Source organism: Macrobrachium nipponense, chromosome 47 (assembly GCF_015104395.2).
Source record: "Macrobrachium nipponense isolate FS-2020 chromosome 47, ASM1510439v2, whole genome shotgun sequence".
In the NCBI taxonomy this organism is placed as follows: domain Eukaryota; kingdom Metazoa; phylum Arthropoda; class Malacostraca; order Decapoda; family Palaemonidae; genus Macrobrachium; species Macrobrachium nipponense.
In genome coordinates this window covers 34280281-34300312 of record NC_087222.1, presented here as the reverse complement: position 1 = coordinate 34300312, position 20032 = coordinate 34280281, and the positions used below count along the sequence as shown (strand labels likewise).

The window sequence follows — 20032 nt, the reverse complement described above, 5'->3', positions numbered from 1 at the left end:
CTACTGTGAGTCTTTGGGGTAATATGTCACTAACAAGTGGACATTCCAGGCAATAGTGTTCCAGGGTGTTGGCGTTGGGTGCGTCACAAATAACCTACAGGAGGAGAAGTGAGGAACTTCATCTTGCTCAGCCACCTGCCAAACTGGTCGCCAACCCAGCCGAAGACGCGCACAAACAACGTTATTTTGACGAACCATGAGTCCTCTGCGGCGATACTTGTGTTGGTGAGGAAAGAAGTGATCATAATGCTGTATTGATACACTGGTGGCTCTCTCGGCATTACTACGATGATGAGTAGGTGAGCGAGCAGCTTGGCGCACCATTTTTCTGCAGCACAAGAGAGATGGACTGGGAGCATCAGCATCTGGAGGATCCAGCTGACAGGCAGCCTTTGCGAGATGGTCAACGGTGTTGTTAGCCAGAAGACCCACGTGAGAGGGAATCCATAGGAAGTGCACTACCAGTGAGCTCATGTTGGCCATGTCTAGTTGCCTATGTATTTTGTGTAACAGGGGCTGGTATGCTGGCTTATGTGATGAAAGGGCTTGGAGTGCTGGTTGCGAGTCGCAGATGATCAAGCCATTGTTTCTGGTCCGTGTGATTAAAATAACTGCATCTAGAAGTCCATGTAGTTCACAATACGTGGAGCTTGATGACTCTGGGAGGCGACGGCCTATCCAGCCCCCTGGCGGGGGTTCCAAAGTGGGGGAGAAAACAGCACATCCAGCACTGCCATCCTGCTGTAGGGAGCCGTCTGTGTAGAGGTGATGGGCTACACTGAGGGATGGAGGATAGTCTGTCGATGGTCTCCAATGCACGTTGTTGTTGAAGTTGAGGCAAGTCAGTCTTAGAGACTGGAGTGTAAGAGATTGCTGGCACAGGAGTCTGCCAGGGTGCAAGGCCATGATCCACATTCTCTGCCACGATGTTGATGTCAAGCCCCCGAATGCTTGAACAGACAGTACTAACTAGTGTACGTCCCCCCTGGCGTAGTTGTGGACGAGGTGCATCTAGATCCAGAGAAGTTCTGATGATGTTTGAATAGTGAGGAGACAGGTGAGGGTAATACAGGCATTTGATACTGAAGTAGGTGACATTGGAGTATATTCGCTCAACGAGTGGAGGGAGACGGAGTTCGTGTTGCATGTTTACAATTCTAGTGGATGCGTGACAACCTAGAATGAATCTCATTGCTTGTTTCTGGAATTTTTCAAGCGGCTGTAGAGTTGATCTGGAGAGTTGCCATAGTGCAGGGGAAAGATAATCTATCACTGATCAAGGATGAAAGCAATATATATGTTTCTGGCAACTGGGATAGATACTCCTGCAGAATACTTAGTAAGTCCACTTGAGAGGAGTCATGGCGTCGCTGTAACCGTGGCCAGAGCAGATCTTGAACAATGGGATGTACTCTCTGTCTTGCTGGAATGGATGGTGTAATTCGCACTGGCGCTCCCAAATAAATATACTGTGTGCATAAAGGTACAACATTGTTACCCACAGTAAATTCTGGTAAATTCCTTGCTGGCCTTGGGGAGAAGATTCTACTTTTTCCTGGGAGATGATAAGACCACAGGAGGATGCTGATTCATAGAAGGGAAGAAAGGAAGCGTTGCAAGTGATCCGGGCCGGGGAGGTTGAATGAATGCAAATATCGTCTGCGTAGCAAGTGATGGTTGTGTTATCAGTATTAGGAAGTGAAGAAGGAGAAGGCGATGTAGGAGGATATTAAATAAAACGGACTAAGTACCCCCCCTTGTGGAGTACCAAGTTCAAGTTCCTTTGCAGTGCTCAATGCTCCCTTAAACAGCACACGGAGAGATCTATTTCGAAGATATCCCCGTATCCACCTCAAAGGTTTCCTTGATTCCAAAATCAATAAGCTGGTCTAAAATAATGTCTCTATTTGCAACATCAAATGCACTTTTCAAATCAATGAAGGCTACAACACTGGGTTTGGGAGAGACGAGTTGTAGAGCGGAGGAGAGGGTTGCCAGGTATTTTTATGAGTGTGCAAAGGACTGCATAGGTGATGCCATCATCACCAGGAGCTGACTTCTTACTCCTTGCTAAGGCACGTCGTAGCTCTCCCTTAGTTATGGGTACATCATCCTCTTCATCACTGCTTAGTAAGGCGGAACTGAGACGTAAGGCACGATGGTTTTTATGTGAGAAGAGAGAGTCTTGTATATGAGCTGGAAGGTTGATGGTTCGTGACTGTGCTGACCACTCATCAATAAGGTCCTGTGCATACTGAGCAGGGCTGTGGTGGAGGACACTTGGGAGTTTCTTCTTCACAATCCTGTTGATGAGGTGCCACATGGAACCGATGCTTGTTTGATGGTTGATACTGTCTGGTTAAATTTGTGCCAGGAATCTGTTTGTACACATTGCTGTAGAGCAACTAGATCATCTCTCGATAGTTGATACTGGTGCAGAGTCTCAGGACTTGGTTGTCTCATAAAGGCAAGGCCAATCATCCATCGCCTTCTTTTCTGCCTGAGAAATTCGATTATCCAGTGTCATAGCACCAACACGATGCCTGATATGAGGCTTTCTGATATATTGTGTGTGGAAAGCATGTGTGGTACTAACAAGTAAGGAGTAAAGTTTCTCCGGACAGTGGAGGTCAAATGTGGGTCGAAGGTTAGTCATATATAATGTACGTAGGCTGGTACTTAGGCGGAATTGTGATGCAAGTGCGATTGTGTATTGGAGTAGGGTGTAGCGGGAAGGGAATATTGGATGCTGAGACCAATGTGATCAGAGAAGAGCGTAGGAACCGTTACACAATTGACTCGGGAAGGTACGAGTCCACAGGTCAAGATGTGATCCAAAGTACGCCACCTCGTGCATGCGTAGATCCACCAGTGTCCCCCCAACGGTCAGTTGATTTCGACGAATGTATCCTAGAAGTAGATTCCCATTGCGGTCACAGTGCCAGCAAGATCTCCCAAGTCTGGATGACGGGCATTATTAAATCTCCCATGTAAACCATACCACGAAGGGTTGGGGCTGGCAAGCTTGGTTTGTATTTATTCTACCTGGTGCTGCATATACATTGCACAGTCGTATGGTGCCTCCGCCAACAGTAATCTCAAATAATTGAAATGTTGTATCTTCATCCTCAGAGTTTGGGAGAGGTCTATGCTGAATTGAAGTGCGTATATAGGTGATGAGGCCATGTCTTACTAAATGGACGTAGGACACATAGCCAGTGAGCGAGGGAGCTTCTTCCCTTGGCTGAGCATTACCAACAAAAGCTTCCTGAATTAGAATAACATCTGGGTGGTGACTATGTACAATTCCCTTAAGTGCAGAAAGTTTTGCTCCAGTTTGTAATACCACAGGCATTCCATGAGATGATATTAAGCTTTACTTGGTTATCGAACATGTCCCTTGGAAGAACGGCGACTAGATAAAGAGGCAGTGGTAACACCGGTATGAATTGGTGGTGTATCACGTGGCAATGGTCCTGTATGGGGATTAGTAACACTCTCAAGACGTGTAGCACAAAGTGAGTCAAGTTTCTCAGTGAGTGTAGTAACTGATGTGATAACAACCTGCTGACGCTTCAACAAGAGATTGTAGTGTGTTATCATTAGTAGCAAATTTAATTTAGAAGTTAGATTGTCAAAGGAGTTACGAGACTGTCGATGCGAGTGTCCCATGCTCTCTAAACGAGATTTCAATGGCTTCAAAACGTGATGTAAGGGAGTCACACCGAGACTTGAGGACATCTACAGCATTACGAAGTGTAGTCACTTGTGAGGAGGCAGTAACAGTGGTATGATTGATGGCACTGGAAGCTGTTGTGCAATAAGCTGGTTCGATGCAGAGTCCTGAACGCCTGGTACAGGCCATGACCACACATTGACTCCAGGCTCATTACATCTCGGGCATTTCCAATGCGAGGCAGTCCTTGGGTGTAGGTAGAGGTAATGAGCTTGATGTTGATGCCGAAGAACTGTCAACCACTGTGGGTGGTACAGGGGGCCGATGAGGGCAGGTCCGACTGTCATGCTCAGCAGCACAAAATGCACACTTTTCAGGGGCAGCACAGTATCGTGAGATGTGACCGATACCCCCAGCATTTGAAGCACCACGGCTTTTCGTCTGGCATTCTGCGTAGTTCACATGATGGTAGACAAGGGAGGAAGGAGAAGTTCACAAAAGGCGGGGGTGGATCTGGGTGGCTCCAAGTAATGATCAATACGATTGATGGACTTCCCATCCTGTAGGAACACGACGTACAGTGTGCACCCCTTCCAGTTCCTTAGCTAATGAAGGGTCTACAATCCACAGGATATCGAGTGATGAGATATGTAGGGAACTTACGGGTCTGTTTACATCATCCTGACATCTAACATAAGTGACAGAACCTCCACCACCCTTGACCCTGTTTATGATATCCAGGCGATGCCTCGAAATGTATACAAATCGAGAAGTGACCGCAGACATTTTAACTTCAGCCAATTCCCCGATCGAGGCTGAACATCTTGGTAACCTCCGATAGCCAGCGAAGCTTCACATTAACCCCCGGATTCTCTCTAAATAAGAGCTTTATGTATTCAGCACGTGGAGCAAAGGCAGGAGAACAGTTTTTTTTTGTAGCCATGGTAGGTATAATCTGAAAAGCAGGTCTAGGCAGGGAATTATTTAGAACTTATTTTGAGAGGAGGAAGCATCACACTTTGTAGTTTTAGCAGCAGGGGATGATGGCTCATTACTGCTATCTGAATCATGCTCCATACATCGTTTGTTGGAGGTATAGGTATGGTCCATGAGACTAGGAGCTGCACCAGCAGGGATCAACTTATGAGATTTAGTAGAGACAAGTCGTGGCCAATGTTCCTGCGTAAGCAGATGTTCTTCAACATTATCATCACTTAGAGCAAGGTCCTCCTCAAACATCAGCGAGAGTACCAGGTCCCGAGAATTCCATAGTCATTATCTACTGGTGTTTTAACAATGCCCGTATCTAAATTTCTTTGTTTCTATGGTACAGTAACATAGCCATGACAGGGATAACCACGTCACATACTCTGTACTGCGCATGCGCGGTTTAGGAAAAATTTGAAAGTAGTGGTATGGCCGAGTGAACGAATTTTTAATCCTAAATAAAGTCTAAGTTCAAAAACTCGTAAACACACTAATGTCATAGCACTGACCACTAAGTGCTATCACAGCTTTCAGTCAATTCTAGGTGATGTAGATCTTCGTATCGCCTAAATAATCGAGAAGTTTTCAGAGCATACAAATGCGCTTGTTGACAAAGTCCAAGATCTTCTTCTTCCCCCTAAGTTTAAGGTAAATAAAAGGATATCTGGGTGTATATTTGCAACTGAAAAGTGTTTTAATAATTTACTGTTTGCAAATTACACCGTTAATATGCGAAATAAGATATTATTATAAATGTTGAATGTGAGCTGAGTGTAAAGGCGCTGTCACACTAGCAAAATTTCCGTCGACTTTTTTCTGAGTTTGTCGTCGACTTTCCAAAGAGGTCGACGTCATTCCGTACTCTAGTTGTCACACACGTTCTTCTTCATACCGTGGTTGTCGTCGTCAAAACGTAAACAAACCATCTGAGCTCTTACTTTCCGGAATGACAAAACAACTATGCTTTATAACACAAAGCAACTATACTCGGTTTTTTTCCATCTGTCCAGCCGCCTGTGGTGTTTGTGTATGGTAACACTGCGTGCGGGGCTTTAGTATGTCATATTCAGCTTACATTCAACAACTAATAACAATATCCTATTTCGAAATGTTAACGGTGTATTAGCATACATTAAATTATTAAAACACTTTTCAGTTGCAAATGTACACCCAAATATCCTTTTATTACCTAAAATTACTCATAGCGTAACTATTTAAAGCCCGGGAAGCAGTGTTACCATGTGAAAACACCACAGGCCGATGGACAGATGAAAAAAAACAGTTATAGTGGGTCGTGCTTGCACGTGTTTAATGATACTGCATAGAATTAAAAAAAAAAGTCTTTGGGTCCGGTCCTGGTTAAAAAGACGTGAAAAGTTTTATTTAAAAAAAAAAAACAAGCTAGGGCTAGCTAGATAGGCTGTTCGTAACCTTGTTTACACAACCAGTCAGACTATTATAATTAAGCTAGAGAAACTGCAAACATTTTAAAGATTTTTGTTTATATATTTGCTAATGCGAAAATAATAATAATAATAAAATAATAATAATAATAATAATAATAATAATAATAATAATAATAATAATAATAATAATAATAATAATAATAATTGCGAACAGACCTAGCTATATAACAATCTGATATTCACGATGATAGCATGCTTATCTGTATAAAGATTAGCAAATTCAGGAAAGTTTTCCTGAGTCGCATGGTGCTCTCTTGGTAATTTTTTCATCTAAGACCCCGTTTTCATAAAACTATCATGATAATTGGTCCCATAAGCATCGTCTCTCCCCATATCTTTGACCATAAACTGTTTCTGGCAGTCTTGTTCACTGTACCAAGAACTTCATCCTGCATCTGATGACTTGAAATGCGCGCTCTCCGAGATATAAACAAACAATAAAGTCGACGGTAGCGATGGGTTGAATTCGATCAGTACCGTTTTCAAAATTCGTGACGACGACACCAGAAAGTCGTCGTCAAAACATGAAAAGTCGACGTCAAATTCAAAAGTCAACGGAAATTTCGCTAGTGTGACAGCGCCTTAACTATCTAAAGCCTGGGACACAGTGTTACCAACTTACCATACGCAAACACCACAGGCGGGTGGACAGAAGAAAAAAAAACCGAGTATAGAAGCATACATACCTCTCGAAGGATAGAGACTCATTACATTTCGGGAATGAGATTCCAAGTCAGAATAAGAGGGCAAACTGCCTATATTTGTAAAAGGTATAATCCGATCTGCTACTATGGTAGTTCTTGGATGGGGTGGTTCTCTTGGGGAAGAGAGTGTGAGGACCAGAGATTAAGACAGGTATAGCTGGGTACTGATAAGTAGTACAGACTCGCACCGTGAACAGAAATGACTCTGAGACAGTAGATTAGTGTTTTCTTACATTTTCTTAGATTTAAATATATTAAGGCCTACAATTAATGGAATTGCATATGTTATACATCGGCGGAAAGGCCGTGAAACGCTCTATCGGATGGAAGTAAGAACAACGCGATTTGATGATTGGATACAATGAAAATAGAGTAAAAGCGTTTTCCTTACAAGAGGGGTCCTTAGCAGGTTAGGTGAGGTGAGGTTAATAGTCTATAGGTTAGATTAGGTTCAGTTTGTTAAAGTTTTTTCCTTATATTTTTACTGTTTTTTTTCTGTCAATTTTAAGGGTAGCTATTTTAATGATGTCTGATTACATCTATATCTTAGATTACTTCTTTTCTGTGGCTCTCACCCACAAGGCTCATCTCTCCTACTCTTAGAATGATACCCACACACTTTTCACAAGCCTGTCACATTCTGAGTCCTCAGAAATGACCAGACCACCTTTGGAATAGCACCAGTCCATTGTTTATATTTGTTCTCAAACGCTTATGTTCCTCCCAGCCATTAAAAAAAAACCTAGAGGCAAGTATGTGTGTGTGAGGGTGTGTTGGGCCAATTTTTAAGTAATGAAGGCGCAGTTTCTGGCAGAATTTTACTTATTTATCATGATGTTATGTTAAAAGTATCCAATGTAGGACTTTACTCGCCAAGAAATGCCGTGTATTTCTGGCTTGACAATCCTGCATGCCCCTACGGATTTAGTGCCGTCAGTGGACCTCATTACTTAAGGTTCTTTACAGCATGCCTTCGGCCTCTATAGCTGCAACCCCTTTCGTTCCTTTTACTGTACCTCCTTTCATATTCTCATTCTTCATCTTACTTTCCACCCTCTCCTAACACTTGATCCATATTGCAACTGCGAGGTTTTCCTCCCGTTACACTTTCAAACCTTTTACTGTCAGTTTCCATTTCAGCGCTGGATGACCTCATAGGTCCCTGGTGCTTGGCCTTTGGCCAAAATTCTATATTCAACTCAACTCTATTCAACAATCCAGCAAGAATTTCATTGTATTTTCTTGTTTTCTATAATTTGAATTCCTTTCAGGATGGGTTGCCATGACGTTCATTTAGGCTAAGGTGGCACAGTTCTTTTATAAGTGCATGGATGGAAGACGATATAAGTCCAGATTCCTCCAAGCTACGAAGATGGGTATTTATACAGCGACTGTCATCTTACCGTGCTTTATTGGGATACTCTTACAATAGACAATGGGACATAGCAGAACAAAGGAAAATATATCGTGAGTAATCAAACACACATACCACACAAGTGTTTGCCAAGGCTGAGACCAAGTTAGTAACTAAATTATGTCCCCTCTATTTTTCTCTGCATGTCACCAATTAGTTTTTTTTGGTATTTTCAGCGGAGTCCTAATTCTTTTTTAATGTTCCTTCAGTTCCTTGTTCGTCATTCTTTTATTTTTATTTTGCTTGTCCCTCTGGGTTGCTCCTTTCCAGAATTGGTGAAAGAAAGAACTTGTTTCTGCAGGCCAGACAGGGAGAACCTAGATCTCGTACTTGTTAAATCTCAAGTAGACATCTCTCACCTTTTCAACTTACTTTTTAATGTGTACAGAATACACAGTATGAAGATTCCAACTGAGAAGTCCACAACCAGTGCTGTACTTACAATGGCCTCTCTCTGTATGACTTTACACTCTACACTCATGTGCACGACAAGTGTTTGTTTGTCATTTTATAGATATGACAGCAAGTGCTTTGTTCTGCAAGTACCGTCATTACTCCTCCATGACATTTTGTCTGGATGTCCCCGACTCCCTTTATGGAGTCAAGACATTTCTCCCGTCAAGCCCTTAAGTTTCTGGATAAGAGATGAGAATCAACTGGAAGAAGCTACGAGTAAGAAGGTCACTTTCCCAGTGTAATTTAGACACTTCATCATTAAGACATGAAAATAATGTTAAAATTTCTTTGCTTTTAGATTATGGGAGTCCACTGCAACTTTTCGTCCAAAAAGTTCTGTTATCTGCCTGCCATATATCATAGAGAACTGTTGATGTTATCGGTATCATGAAATTAAAGTAAACATAACCATGTTATTTACAACATTAAGGAATGTTTAGAAGGAAATAACGAAACTAGGCTTATAAACGACACAGAAACCTGTAGCAAGCTGTTCAATGAGGAACTGGGGCTAAGAGACATTGAAATGGTAAATTAAGTAGATTAGGAAGAAATGAAAGGATGCAGGCGCCCAGTGATACTACAGAAGATCAGGAAGAGACAGAGAACCTAGGCCAAGACCTATTTTAGTTAAGATGAAAAGTGAAAGGGAAAAATGGGCAGTAATAGGGAAAGCCAAGATTCTCAAGGGGAAGCAAGAGGTAGGATACAACAGAAACAGCACCAGACCTAACCTACAGAGAAAGAGGGCAGGATAAGATATTGAGACAGGAACTCAAAGACAAGAGTCAAAGTTGGGAACAGGGATGGTAAACTGATCAGAAATGTAAATTTTCAGAGCCTGGAGGGGGCAACAGGAGAAATGTAATAAACGGAGATATAAATAATACATTAACCAAGAAGCCCAAATAAAAAAAAAAGTTGAAATACAGTTTAAAATTTATATGATAAATATACAATTTTTAACTAGACAGAAGTTAGTAGAAATAGAAAGTGTTATAGATAATGATAATAAGATATTTTGTTTAACCGAAACTCATCCGAAACTAGACAAATTAGCATTAAGTTAAGGTATAAATAAAATAGAAAAAATGAGGGAAATGAAAGACAAAAAAAGGAGGGTTAATGATGCTATATAGAAACAGTGATAACACGGAGTTAAACATGGTGGAGACCATTAGCAAAGATTTATTGTGTGCAAAATGTAAAATATACAATAATATTATTCATAATTTGTTATTATACTTATCAGTAGGAAATACAGAGGAGGATAAAAATAAAGGAATAAAATTAGAATGTGAAAACATTATTAAAAACATAAATGACCAAAAATCATTATTATTAGGAGATTTTAATGGCCATGTAGGTTTCTTAGACCACCAGAATACACAGAAACGGGGAAATAGTGCTAGAATGGATGAATGAGCATAGGCTAATACTACTTAACGGAGAAGACAGATACACTGGAGTCTACACATGGGAGAGGATGCAAATGAAAAGTGTAATAGATTTTGCTATAGTCAATGAGAAGTTCTATGCAAATTTTGAGGAGATGGTAATTGATGAAGACAAAAATGAATTTGATATCTCTGACGATAAGCTAATTACCATTAACTTGACATTCAAAGGACAGAACAGGAATCTCAACAAGGGTAAATGGGAGGAAGTCAAATACTTCAAAACAGATGAAGGTAGCCTAAATGACTTCATTCAAAAACTAGAAGAGATCTTAATAAAGACATAGCCAGAATCTCAGAAATGGACTTATCAATAAGAGAAGTAGCAGAATACAAGTTAGTGAGAACATTTGGGAGGAAGATGCTAGTAGAGGAAAAAGTAGAAGAGCAACCCTGGTTCAATGAAGAAATAAGGAAAGGTGTTAAGGAAAGGAAAGAGCTGAATAGGAAGAAAAGAAATGAGAGAGACGATGTCGAAAAGGAAAGTCTAGAGAAGAAATAGATGCAAAAGAAGAAAGAAGTGCACCTATTCATAAAAGAAGGGATAATTACCGTATATATGAAAAGAAAATAACACAAGAAATAAGAAGAAACAAAAATAAAGAGCTCTGGTAAGTTAGGAAATAGGCAAAAAACAAGAAAAGAAGTTATACATTTATATAATGAAAAGGAAGCTGAAAAAAAGGACGAACGAGTGAATTATTGGAGAACCATATACAGTAAACACCAAAATAAAATAAAGGAAATCTGGAATGAAGAGAAAAGGATGGAATATGAGAATGAAATGGCAGAAGTAGATGATTTCATAAGAATTGGAGACCATAGATTCCCAAAAGTACTAAGAGAACACATGGGCCTATTGATAGAATGCAAAAGGAAAATAATACCAATGCAGGAACCTCTGATAACCGAGGAAAAGGTCATAGCTTGCCTAAGTAAGCACAAAGCAAAAAAAGCTGCAGGCACAGATGGAATCAAACCAGAGCTTTACCAAGCATTAATGAAGAGCAAAACCTGTATAGAAGTATTAGTTAGATGCTACAACAAGGAGCTAGAAATCAAAGAAGAGCCTGAATCTTGGAAGAAATCGAGAACAAAAATGATAGAAAAGAAAAGGAAATCAAGGCTAAGGATTTAAGGCCAATAGCTTTATTAAAGATAACATACAAAGTATTCATGATGCTGATAAAAGACGAAATAGATACACACCTCAGATTGCATGAAGAAGATCACGAATGCCAAGGGAGTAGGATTGAAGATAATATCCTTACACTACAGTGTAGAAGAGAGCTATAGGAATAGAAAACCTTTATAGTAATAGCTATCGATTATAGTAAAGCCTTTGACTCGGTAAAAAGAGAAGTTATGGTCAAAGTCATTGAAACAGTTCAAAATACATTCAAAAATCATTGAGGCAGTAGCTAATATATACGAAGGGGATAGCACATTAACAGACCTAGGGGAGGGAGTTGAACAGGAAATTGAAATTACCAGTGGAATTAGGCAAGGGTGCACAGGGTCTACTTCACTTTTCAAACTGATGACATATTTAATAATTAGGAAAATGGAGGAGGAAGGGACAGGATTCAAAAACGAATTAATAAAGATAGGGACACTTTTCTTCGCTGATGATGGGTTAGTATTAGCAGGAAATATAGAAGATGCAAGGAAAGATATAAAGACTTTAATAGATATAGGAAGTATATGTGGGCTAGAAATAAATAAAGAGAAAAGCAGCATCATTATTTTCAAAATAAAGGAAAAACCGGATGAGATTGAGGATATAAAAGTGAGGGAGAATATAACATATTTAGGAATACTAAAGGTAAACAATACTAGAAATCTGTTCAAGCTACAGAAAAAGGAAATGATGGACAAAACACAGAAGTTAGCCAACCTAACCTATTCCCTGATAGAGAAAAGCTGTAACAAAGTACTTATAGGTAAAACATTCTGGAAAAATATAGCTCTACCATCAGTCTTATATGGAACCAATGTAGTTAATTTAGCAGAAAAAAATTGCAAAGAATAGAGAATGGGGTTTATAGAAAAATATTAGGATTTGTAGAAGTACAGTAGTAGCCCCATTAAGGGGGGGAGATAGGAGGATCTTCAATGAAAAGCAGAATTTTAAGGGGAAAGCTAAGTTACGTAAATAATATTATAAATGGATGGAAAGAGTTACTGTAGAAAATAATTATAGATATGCAAGAAAAGGAAAGAAAATGGTGGAAAATAGTGGAAAAGTACATGCATGAAATTAAAATCAATTTAAGAAAATTGGAAAGAATGTCCAAAACAAAAATAAAGGACAAAACCAGAATCTGGGACACAGTGAAGAGGAAAGAAGACTTGGAAAATAAAGTGACCATAAATATATATAAAATGTGGAAAAGAGAAATAAAAGATGAAGAAATTTATGACAACACCTTTGGTTTAATACTTCTCTTTAGGCCAAAACCAACTCACTACATTTAAATATAACAAAAAGACACCAAAATGGGATCACCTGTTGTCCTTTTTGTGTTAATACAGAAGAAGATATATTTCATTTCCTTTTACATTGTTTTACTTACAGAGAGGAATGCATTAAAGCAATTGGACTTCAGCAACCTTATGAAGAGAATGAAAGTTATATCGTTGGAAAATTTCTATTTACAGATCATAATGAAATACGAAAAGAAACCTTATACATGATGTGGAAAACGAGAGAAAAAAGAATGAAAAAGCGCAAAAATTAAAAATAACTTCAGATTAAGAGGCGCCGTTGTAAAGGCATTGCCTCTACCCATAACCATCACCTTCATTTTTTTCAGGAAAGTAAATTTGCATCCAAGTATGAACAATAATGGTGTTAGATTTTGTAGCGATGCAGAATTTATCATTATTAACAGTTTGGGCATTAGTAACATATGTTGTTGGCATACATGCTCAGAAGGTAGCCATTACTTGTAGTGTGCCTTTATTGACATACTGCAGTATCCTTTCTCAAGTTCATCTTTGCATTGCCTCCGACTTCTACTTTTCCTCTAGGAATAAATGTTTGTATAAGACATGGTTATAAATTAATCCTAAGACACATTAAATGCTTAAAGTTTTTGTTGCAATAGTAACTGCTATTTGTAATGTGTACTTCTTGTTACAAAGATTCCTTGTTCATTCAAACTTGCACCAAAGATGCTGCTACTATAAAAGGCGATGGTTGTACCCGAAGGGAATGAATAATAACATTGCACCTTACAGGTTGTGTGGCAAAGTCAAAGCCATTCATTCCCAGTCCAGTACTATTTTTATGGCCTTCAATTTGAAATATGAATTTATGATGGGGGGAAAACTCTGCAATATTAGGAGGCAGCTAAATACATTCTTTCATCTCAATTTATATTTTTTGCGTAATTCATTGGATTCTCTCTCCTGCCACTGGTAGTTTCCGAGTTGTGTCCAGGGCTAGGTAATGTAATCGTAGCCTCGATAAACAAATTATATCCTTCAGTACTGTTGTCTTTAAAGAATTCCCTCATAGGAGATATAACTCGGGAACACTTTCCTTATTTGCTTCATTTATCACTAATTACACATTAAACAATTTTGCTCATTACTATAATTACATTTATTTATTTCTACTAGTATTTGTTTTGTCATCCAGCCCCAAGGCTAGCCTCTGTCATCGCTGGCTCTTAAACAAGTACAAGTGGGAAGAACGGAGGGACCCTAATTTGCACATCGAGATAGTACGTAATGTTTCCCTAAGGTTGGAACTTGCTATGCCTACCCTCTTCGGTACTGTCCTGCCCATTGTGCCTTGCAGGTGAGGTCATTTCTATGGTATTCTTACAAATTAGGACAAGAACTGTGTACTGTGATTCTTACAAAACACTTTATTCCTTATAAAATTGACATTTACAAATACTGTATACTACTTGCACTCTAGGCTAGAAGCTTAATAGTATTAAATGAGTGATTTCCTTTCCTTAACTTACAATAAACCTTCCGGAATGTAAATTGTAACGTCATCTGTCACTTATTTACGCTCTATATACAATCATGATGGCATCCGACTAGATTATAAATTACATTTTGGAGGGAATATCATCGGAGAATAGAAATCAAAGCCACCTAAATGAATGTAAGTATGTCGAAAGTTATTCAACAACCAAAAAAAAATTGGTGACAGAAAGTTGTTTTCCAGTAAGTGTTCTTACGGCTTCACAGAGATCTTCCTCGTCTGTCAAATACTATTTATACATACAGGTACAGTACAAGGACCACAATGCTCTCAGTTCAAAAGAAAATCTGCTTAAATATTTATATATATAAAATAAATCTTTATGCTTCTGGATTAAAGTGAAGTCCATGTTTTCTATATGTACTGTATCAAGTGGCTAAAATTATAATACTAACTAGATCATTACAAATATCGTTAAGAAAAAGTAATAATTATAACAATCTGCCCCTGCACTTTTTCTCTCCACAGTAACAATATTTGACTTTTCCCGGGACGCTGTCCACACTTCTAAATTGATAGTCCCCACGTCAGCTCGCATCCCGCTCTGATGTTGCGTATGGCAAAGAAGGACACCCAGGGGAATCGCAGGTCATGAGTGTCCACAAACACGTTCTGTACAAAGACGTTTGGTTCGCACGAGTGCTGTGGAAAGACGGATGAGAAGTTATTTGTGACTGGAAGAAAATTAGTATAAAGTACTACATTCATTTATAAGTAGAAACTTCAAAATGTTCAATTAAGCCATTGCGCACATGAAAGATAGAACCTTTCATTTAGAAGTTTTTTGTTAGCATTTTATTTTTTCTGCGATTTCCCTTAACAAGGTTAAGTGACTGTCAAGTTTCCTCTGCATTTTCCAGCTCCTATATCTGCTATACCAGTTCCCTACCATCTCATTGGCTTTCTCACTGGCAAAAATTTTTATTTTATAACAATTTTCCTTTTTCCTAGATATACAAACCAGATACGTACTTTTAATATTAAAGTTTATCTTTCAGCCTAACCTGGAAAGAGCTCAAAACAAGGTGGTTAACCAGTGGAGAAGGGGGCGAATGAGGGAGTGTTACTCACTATCCATTGCACTTTTTCTTTGGCTGCAGGGAATTATTGTAACAGCTGAGGTGGGACTGTTATAAAGGCTTTGGTTTGCATACCTATGAAAATATAAAATGTTACTAAAATTTTCATTTGTTCCTACAAGAATACAAACCATCACTGTTTATGAAGGAGTCTTAGCCAGAGGAGGGAAGTCCGTCCCCTCTTAAGGAAACACCACTCATTTAACCACCTCCTGATCTAGCAAAACAGCTAGCCAGAGTAGTAGTAGGGCCCTGGGCCAAACCATGATGTCTCCCAAGTGTCTTCATGCCAGAAGGTAGTGTAGTTCTGGCTGCTACAAGTAAAGGGTTCAAGACTAAAGTCTACCATGACTTCTTTCCCTTTTATGATAGGGGAGAGAATGAGGTTCATTCCCCTATCCCAGACAGGAACGGATGCCTCAAGGGTACTTGCCTGTAATTTTTCCAACTCCAACACCAAACTGGACACTGCACCAAAAGGAATAAGGGGATAAGAAGCCAGTCGTTTCTCTTCCACACCTTTCAAACTTTTACCTTAGATACATCTCATAAGATACAGACCCTGTCCATCTTGAGCTTATTAGGCAGCCACCATAGTTCCTAAGGCAAAGGTGTCTAGGGACTTGTGAGCGACATCCCCGGAGGTAAAATGCGGTTAAGGTGGTCTTGACAACACCAGACAGCTTCCCTCGTTACCTGGATAAACTAAGTTCTTCCAGAAAGCTGGGAATATACCCATGCCCCTGACTTCATGAGTCCTCACTGGACGAGATACCAACTTCTTCCTCAGAGGAGGAGGTATGGGCTTACCTTATTACCTCACCTCACGAAGCCAGAAAGAATGAGTATTCCTAGACACCACTTTCCTGCACTCACCTTTGCTAATGAAAAGGTGCCTACACTCCAGCCTGTGGGAGTGGGTTCTTTTCAAATAATAACCAACAGTACAAACCAGGCTGAGAACATCTCATCCAGATCGCCACCAAAAATAGAGCAGAATGATATCCCTTTACTGCAGCTGATGAGAGAATCCTGGCTCAGTGAAGGCAAATGAGGAAGTCTGAGTAACCCCACTTCTACGACATCAATGAGTAAACCCCCCTTCTACGAGACCAATCATAGAAGAAGGCTCACTTTCCATGGTACGTGTTCACAGAGGAGTGCTTAAGGTAACCAGACATCTCCCTTGCAGTGCTGCAAGAAAAGCCTGTCTCACAGGAGACACTGTATAACCTCCACACGTGAAGGTGCAGGGAGTGTACCATGGTGCTGGTACTGGAGAACGTGTGGCTAACAGATACAGACAGGCCAGAGGGGGCCGCTCTCTCAGGATCTTGACCAGAGAGACATCAGATCAGGGTACCACTTGGCATGTGGGGAACGAAGAGCCGCCACAGTCGGCCGAAGATTGTGAGGAAGCTCAGCAGCATCTCACAGTGCCTGAAAGAAAAGTGAAGGCAATGTTCTAGGATATCACCCAACCTTCACCTGGTTAACCAGGTGGTTTCCTATCTTGTAACCAAATTTCAACGGGTTTCCATCTCATGCTGAAAAATGCTCCTGTATAAAAGGTGATGGTTTGTATTCCTGCTGGAAGAAAACTATGTCCTCTTGAAACTGTTTTCAGTTGCAGCAGCTACTCCTCATTAGATGCTATGATATAGCTACGGGATCTTAAAAAAAAAAGTATTGTACTCACATTCAAATAGCGTCCAATATTCCCTGTGGTCTTCGCATCCATTATGTAGACAGACTCATCTTTTCCGAAGAATTCTCGAACGCTCTTCCGCTCGCGTTTCTCCATGGAAGGTAAAAATGCCTGTCGCTGACGTTGCTTCTCATCTGTGACAAAAGTACCAGCCTCCGTAAGGAAGTGTCTGTGCCCCTTCCCCATTTTAACTGACTGCTATACACTGATGTAATTATCATGGCTTCTGCCATTATACTAAATGCAAAATATTTATGTATAGTATCTATATACCTTCTTAGAGACAAAGTTTGGGAACTAAACACTTTTATTACAGCCCAACTATACATGCCACAAGTTACACTGAAGAAATATTTCAAGAATGTAAAAAAAATTAAGGTATAAAAAAGGTAAAATCTGATCAAGTGGCAGTTTAAATATTGTATTTTCAGATTCCAAAATACAGGCAATTAACTAATTGATAACAAATGCACGGATAAAGAATACAAACTAAAATACACTTACCTGCTGCCTCTTCTGCTTCCTCATCCTCATCAGAGCCGTGTTCTTTAGACTTCTCACTTTTACCATTTCCCTCGCCTGACTGTTGGTCTTTTGCACTTCTGCTGTTCTCGTCTTCAGAATTAGCACCTTTTGATGCTGGAAAATGTGATAGAACATTGTTTTCTTTTTTTTACAAATTTGCCTCAAATGTATAAACTAGTCTTTGTTGGCCTCTATTGGGTTTAAAAGATAGAAGACAGAGAAGTAAACCTGTACCTCTTATGCTCCTTACACATGAAACTTAGAGCGCTCTACATTTGTGCACAAGCTTAGGGGAGGGAGAGGAAACCCTGGTGTAAGGTAATGCTTCATATTTTCAGGTCCTTTTTTAGTAAAATAATTTGGGGCAGACTACAGAATTCCAATTGGGACTCAAGTGGTCAAAATAAAAAATTAAACATCAAGCAGCACAATCAAATATCTGTCCCTATTAATCAAAATCAAATTAACCCTTAAACGCCGAAGCGGTAAAAATCAAAAACTCCCCCGAATGCCGGAGCCGGTTTTGAGTGAGCGCGGAAGCGGAAAAAATAATTTTTTCAAAAAATCACAGTGCGCTTAGTTTTGAAGATTAAGAGTTCATTTTTGGCTCCTTTTTTTGTCATTGCCTGAAGTTTAGTATGCAATCATCAGAAATGAAAAATAATATCATTATCATATGAAATAATTGCAGTTAATGGTAGCAGCGAAAAAAAGAAAATTCCTACATAATTGTATTTAACAATCACGCTGTGCAAAAAACGGTAAAAGCTAACGAGTTTCTTTTTTTTTCATTGTATTGTACACTAAATTGCAATCATTTTGATATATAATACATTGTAAAACAATAAAAGGCAAGCAACCAGAAAAATATTATCACAAAATGATGTACGAATTCGTAACGCGCGGACGTAAAAAAATGTTTTTTTTTTCAAAAATTCATCGTAAATCTAAATATTGTTTTCTAGAGACTTCCAATTTGTTTCAAATGAATACAAATGATTGAATATTACGATACTGTAAGATTTTTTAGCTTACAATTGCAGTTTTTCGACCATTTCCGATGAGTTAAAAATGACCAAACCTGTCAAAATTTTTGTATAAAATTTTTTTTATATAGCAATTATTTTGGAAATTAGAAAAAAGCTACAACCTTAAATATTTTTCCTTTTATTCCTACAATGAAATTGCGCACATTTTTCATATATAAAAACTCTATGAAATGCCTAATATGAAACGAGCAAATTTTCCGAGAATGCGATGTACGCAATTCGCGATTTATGGCGGAGAATCCGCGTGTGGAGGGAAGGAAAGTTTTTTAATAAATTCACCAAAAATCGAAATATTGTGCTAGAGACTTCCAATTTGTTGCAAAATGAAGGTAAATGATTGAATATTACTAAAATATGATATTGTAATGATACAATTAAGTTTTTTCATACTTACCTGGCAGATATATATATAGCTGTATTTTCCCGAAGTCCGACAGAAATTAAAAAACTTACGACACACGTAGTGGGAGTCAGGTGGTTAGTACCCATTCCCGCCGCTGGGAGGCGGGTATCAGGAATCATTCCCATTTTCTATTCATAATTTTTATTTCCACTCTCCTGAGGGGAGGTGGGTGGGTACTTAATTATATATATCTGCAGGTAAGTATGTATGAACAAACTTAATTGTATCATTACAATATCATTTTGTTCATGAGAACTTACCTGTCAGATATATATATAGCTGATCCCACATTTGGTGGTGGGAGTAGACAGAATAGAAGATTTTAGGAAACTATATATATGCAGATAAATGATATCTTGATTCTTACCTGTTAGCATAGCTGACTTCGTGGTTACTGCCGCGTAAGTCTGCTCGTGCTATTAGAGTTGCCAGCGAGGTAGAGACCTATATAAGCTGGTGCACTCAAGATGATCTGTCAACGGGGTGGGGGCGTGACCACGATGTGACTAGACCATTGACCATACAATGAGGGCAACGAAGTAAAAAAACCACCTGGCCTAGTCTACCAAAGGTATACACTAAACTAGACTAAAGAAGGGAGATCCGCCTCGGGGCGGTCAACCCCACAACCACAAAAAACCAAAAAACACACGATTACAAACGCTCACCTAACCACTAAAGGAAAGGATGAGTGCTACCTCCTGCCCCCAAAACCCCCACGTGTCTGCAGCGACGTATGGTCCAAGCGACGAGCAATGTTCGTATGTCGCTTTCCACCTCCCGCAGGTAGTGTGAAGCGAACACCGAGTTGCTCCGCCAATATGTGGCACTCAAAATGTCACTGAGTGCCATATTCCTGTGAAAGGCTATCGAGGTCGAAATAGCCCTCACCTCGTGGGCATTCCATTTTAACAGCTTCATGTCACTATCACTACATGTGGAATGAGCTTCCTTAATGGTTGTCTCTCAAGAAGAAAGAAAGCGCGTTCTTTGACATGGGAAGATCGGGGCTTCTTTTAACCGAGCACCACAAGTTGCACCCGAAGGTCCTCTACAGTCCTTCCCGTTCTGTCTAGATAGAATTTGAGAGCCCTGACAGGGC

The 20032-nt window shown here is 39.6% G+C and overlaps 2 protein-coding genes across 2 annotated transcripts in view; both read right to left on the bottom strand.

Annotated features, from left to right (window-relative positions):
• LOC135204637 (uncharacterized) lies at positions 1-3355 on the bottom strand. Its single transcript, XM_064234786.1, is given in 4 exon segments — positions 1-786; positions 788-1272; positions 2065-2355; positions 3046-3355. Coding segments are annotated over 4 exon segments (1872 nt in total).
• A 10665-nt stretch (positions 3356-14020) lies between these two features.
• Positions 14021-20032, bottom strand: part of LOC135204636 (histone-lysine N-methyltransferase SETDB1-like) — a 65953-nt gene continuing 59941 nt past the window's right edge. The window contains 4 exon segments of the mRNA XM_064234785.1: positions 14021-14687; positions 14689-14808; positions 16945-17087; positions 17458-17592. Coding sequence (XP_064090855.1) covers positions 14598-14687; positions 14689-14808; positions 16945-17087; positions 17458-17592 — 488 coding nt within the window. The 3' untranslated portion in view covers positions 14021-14597.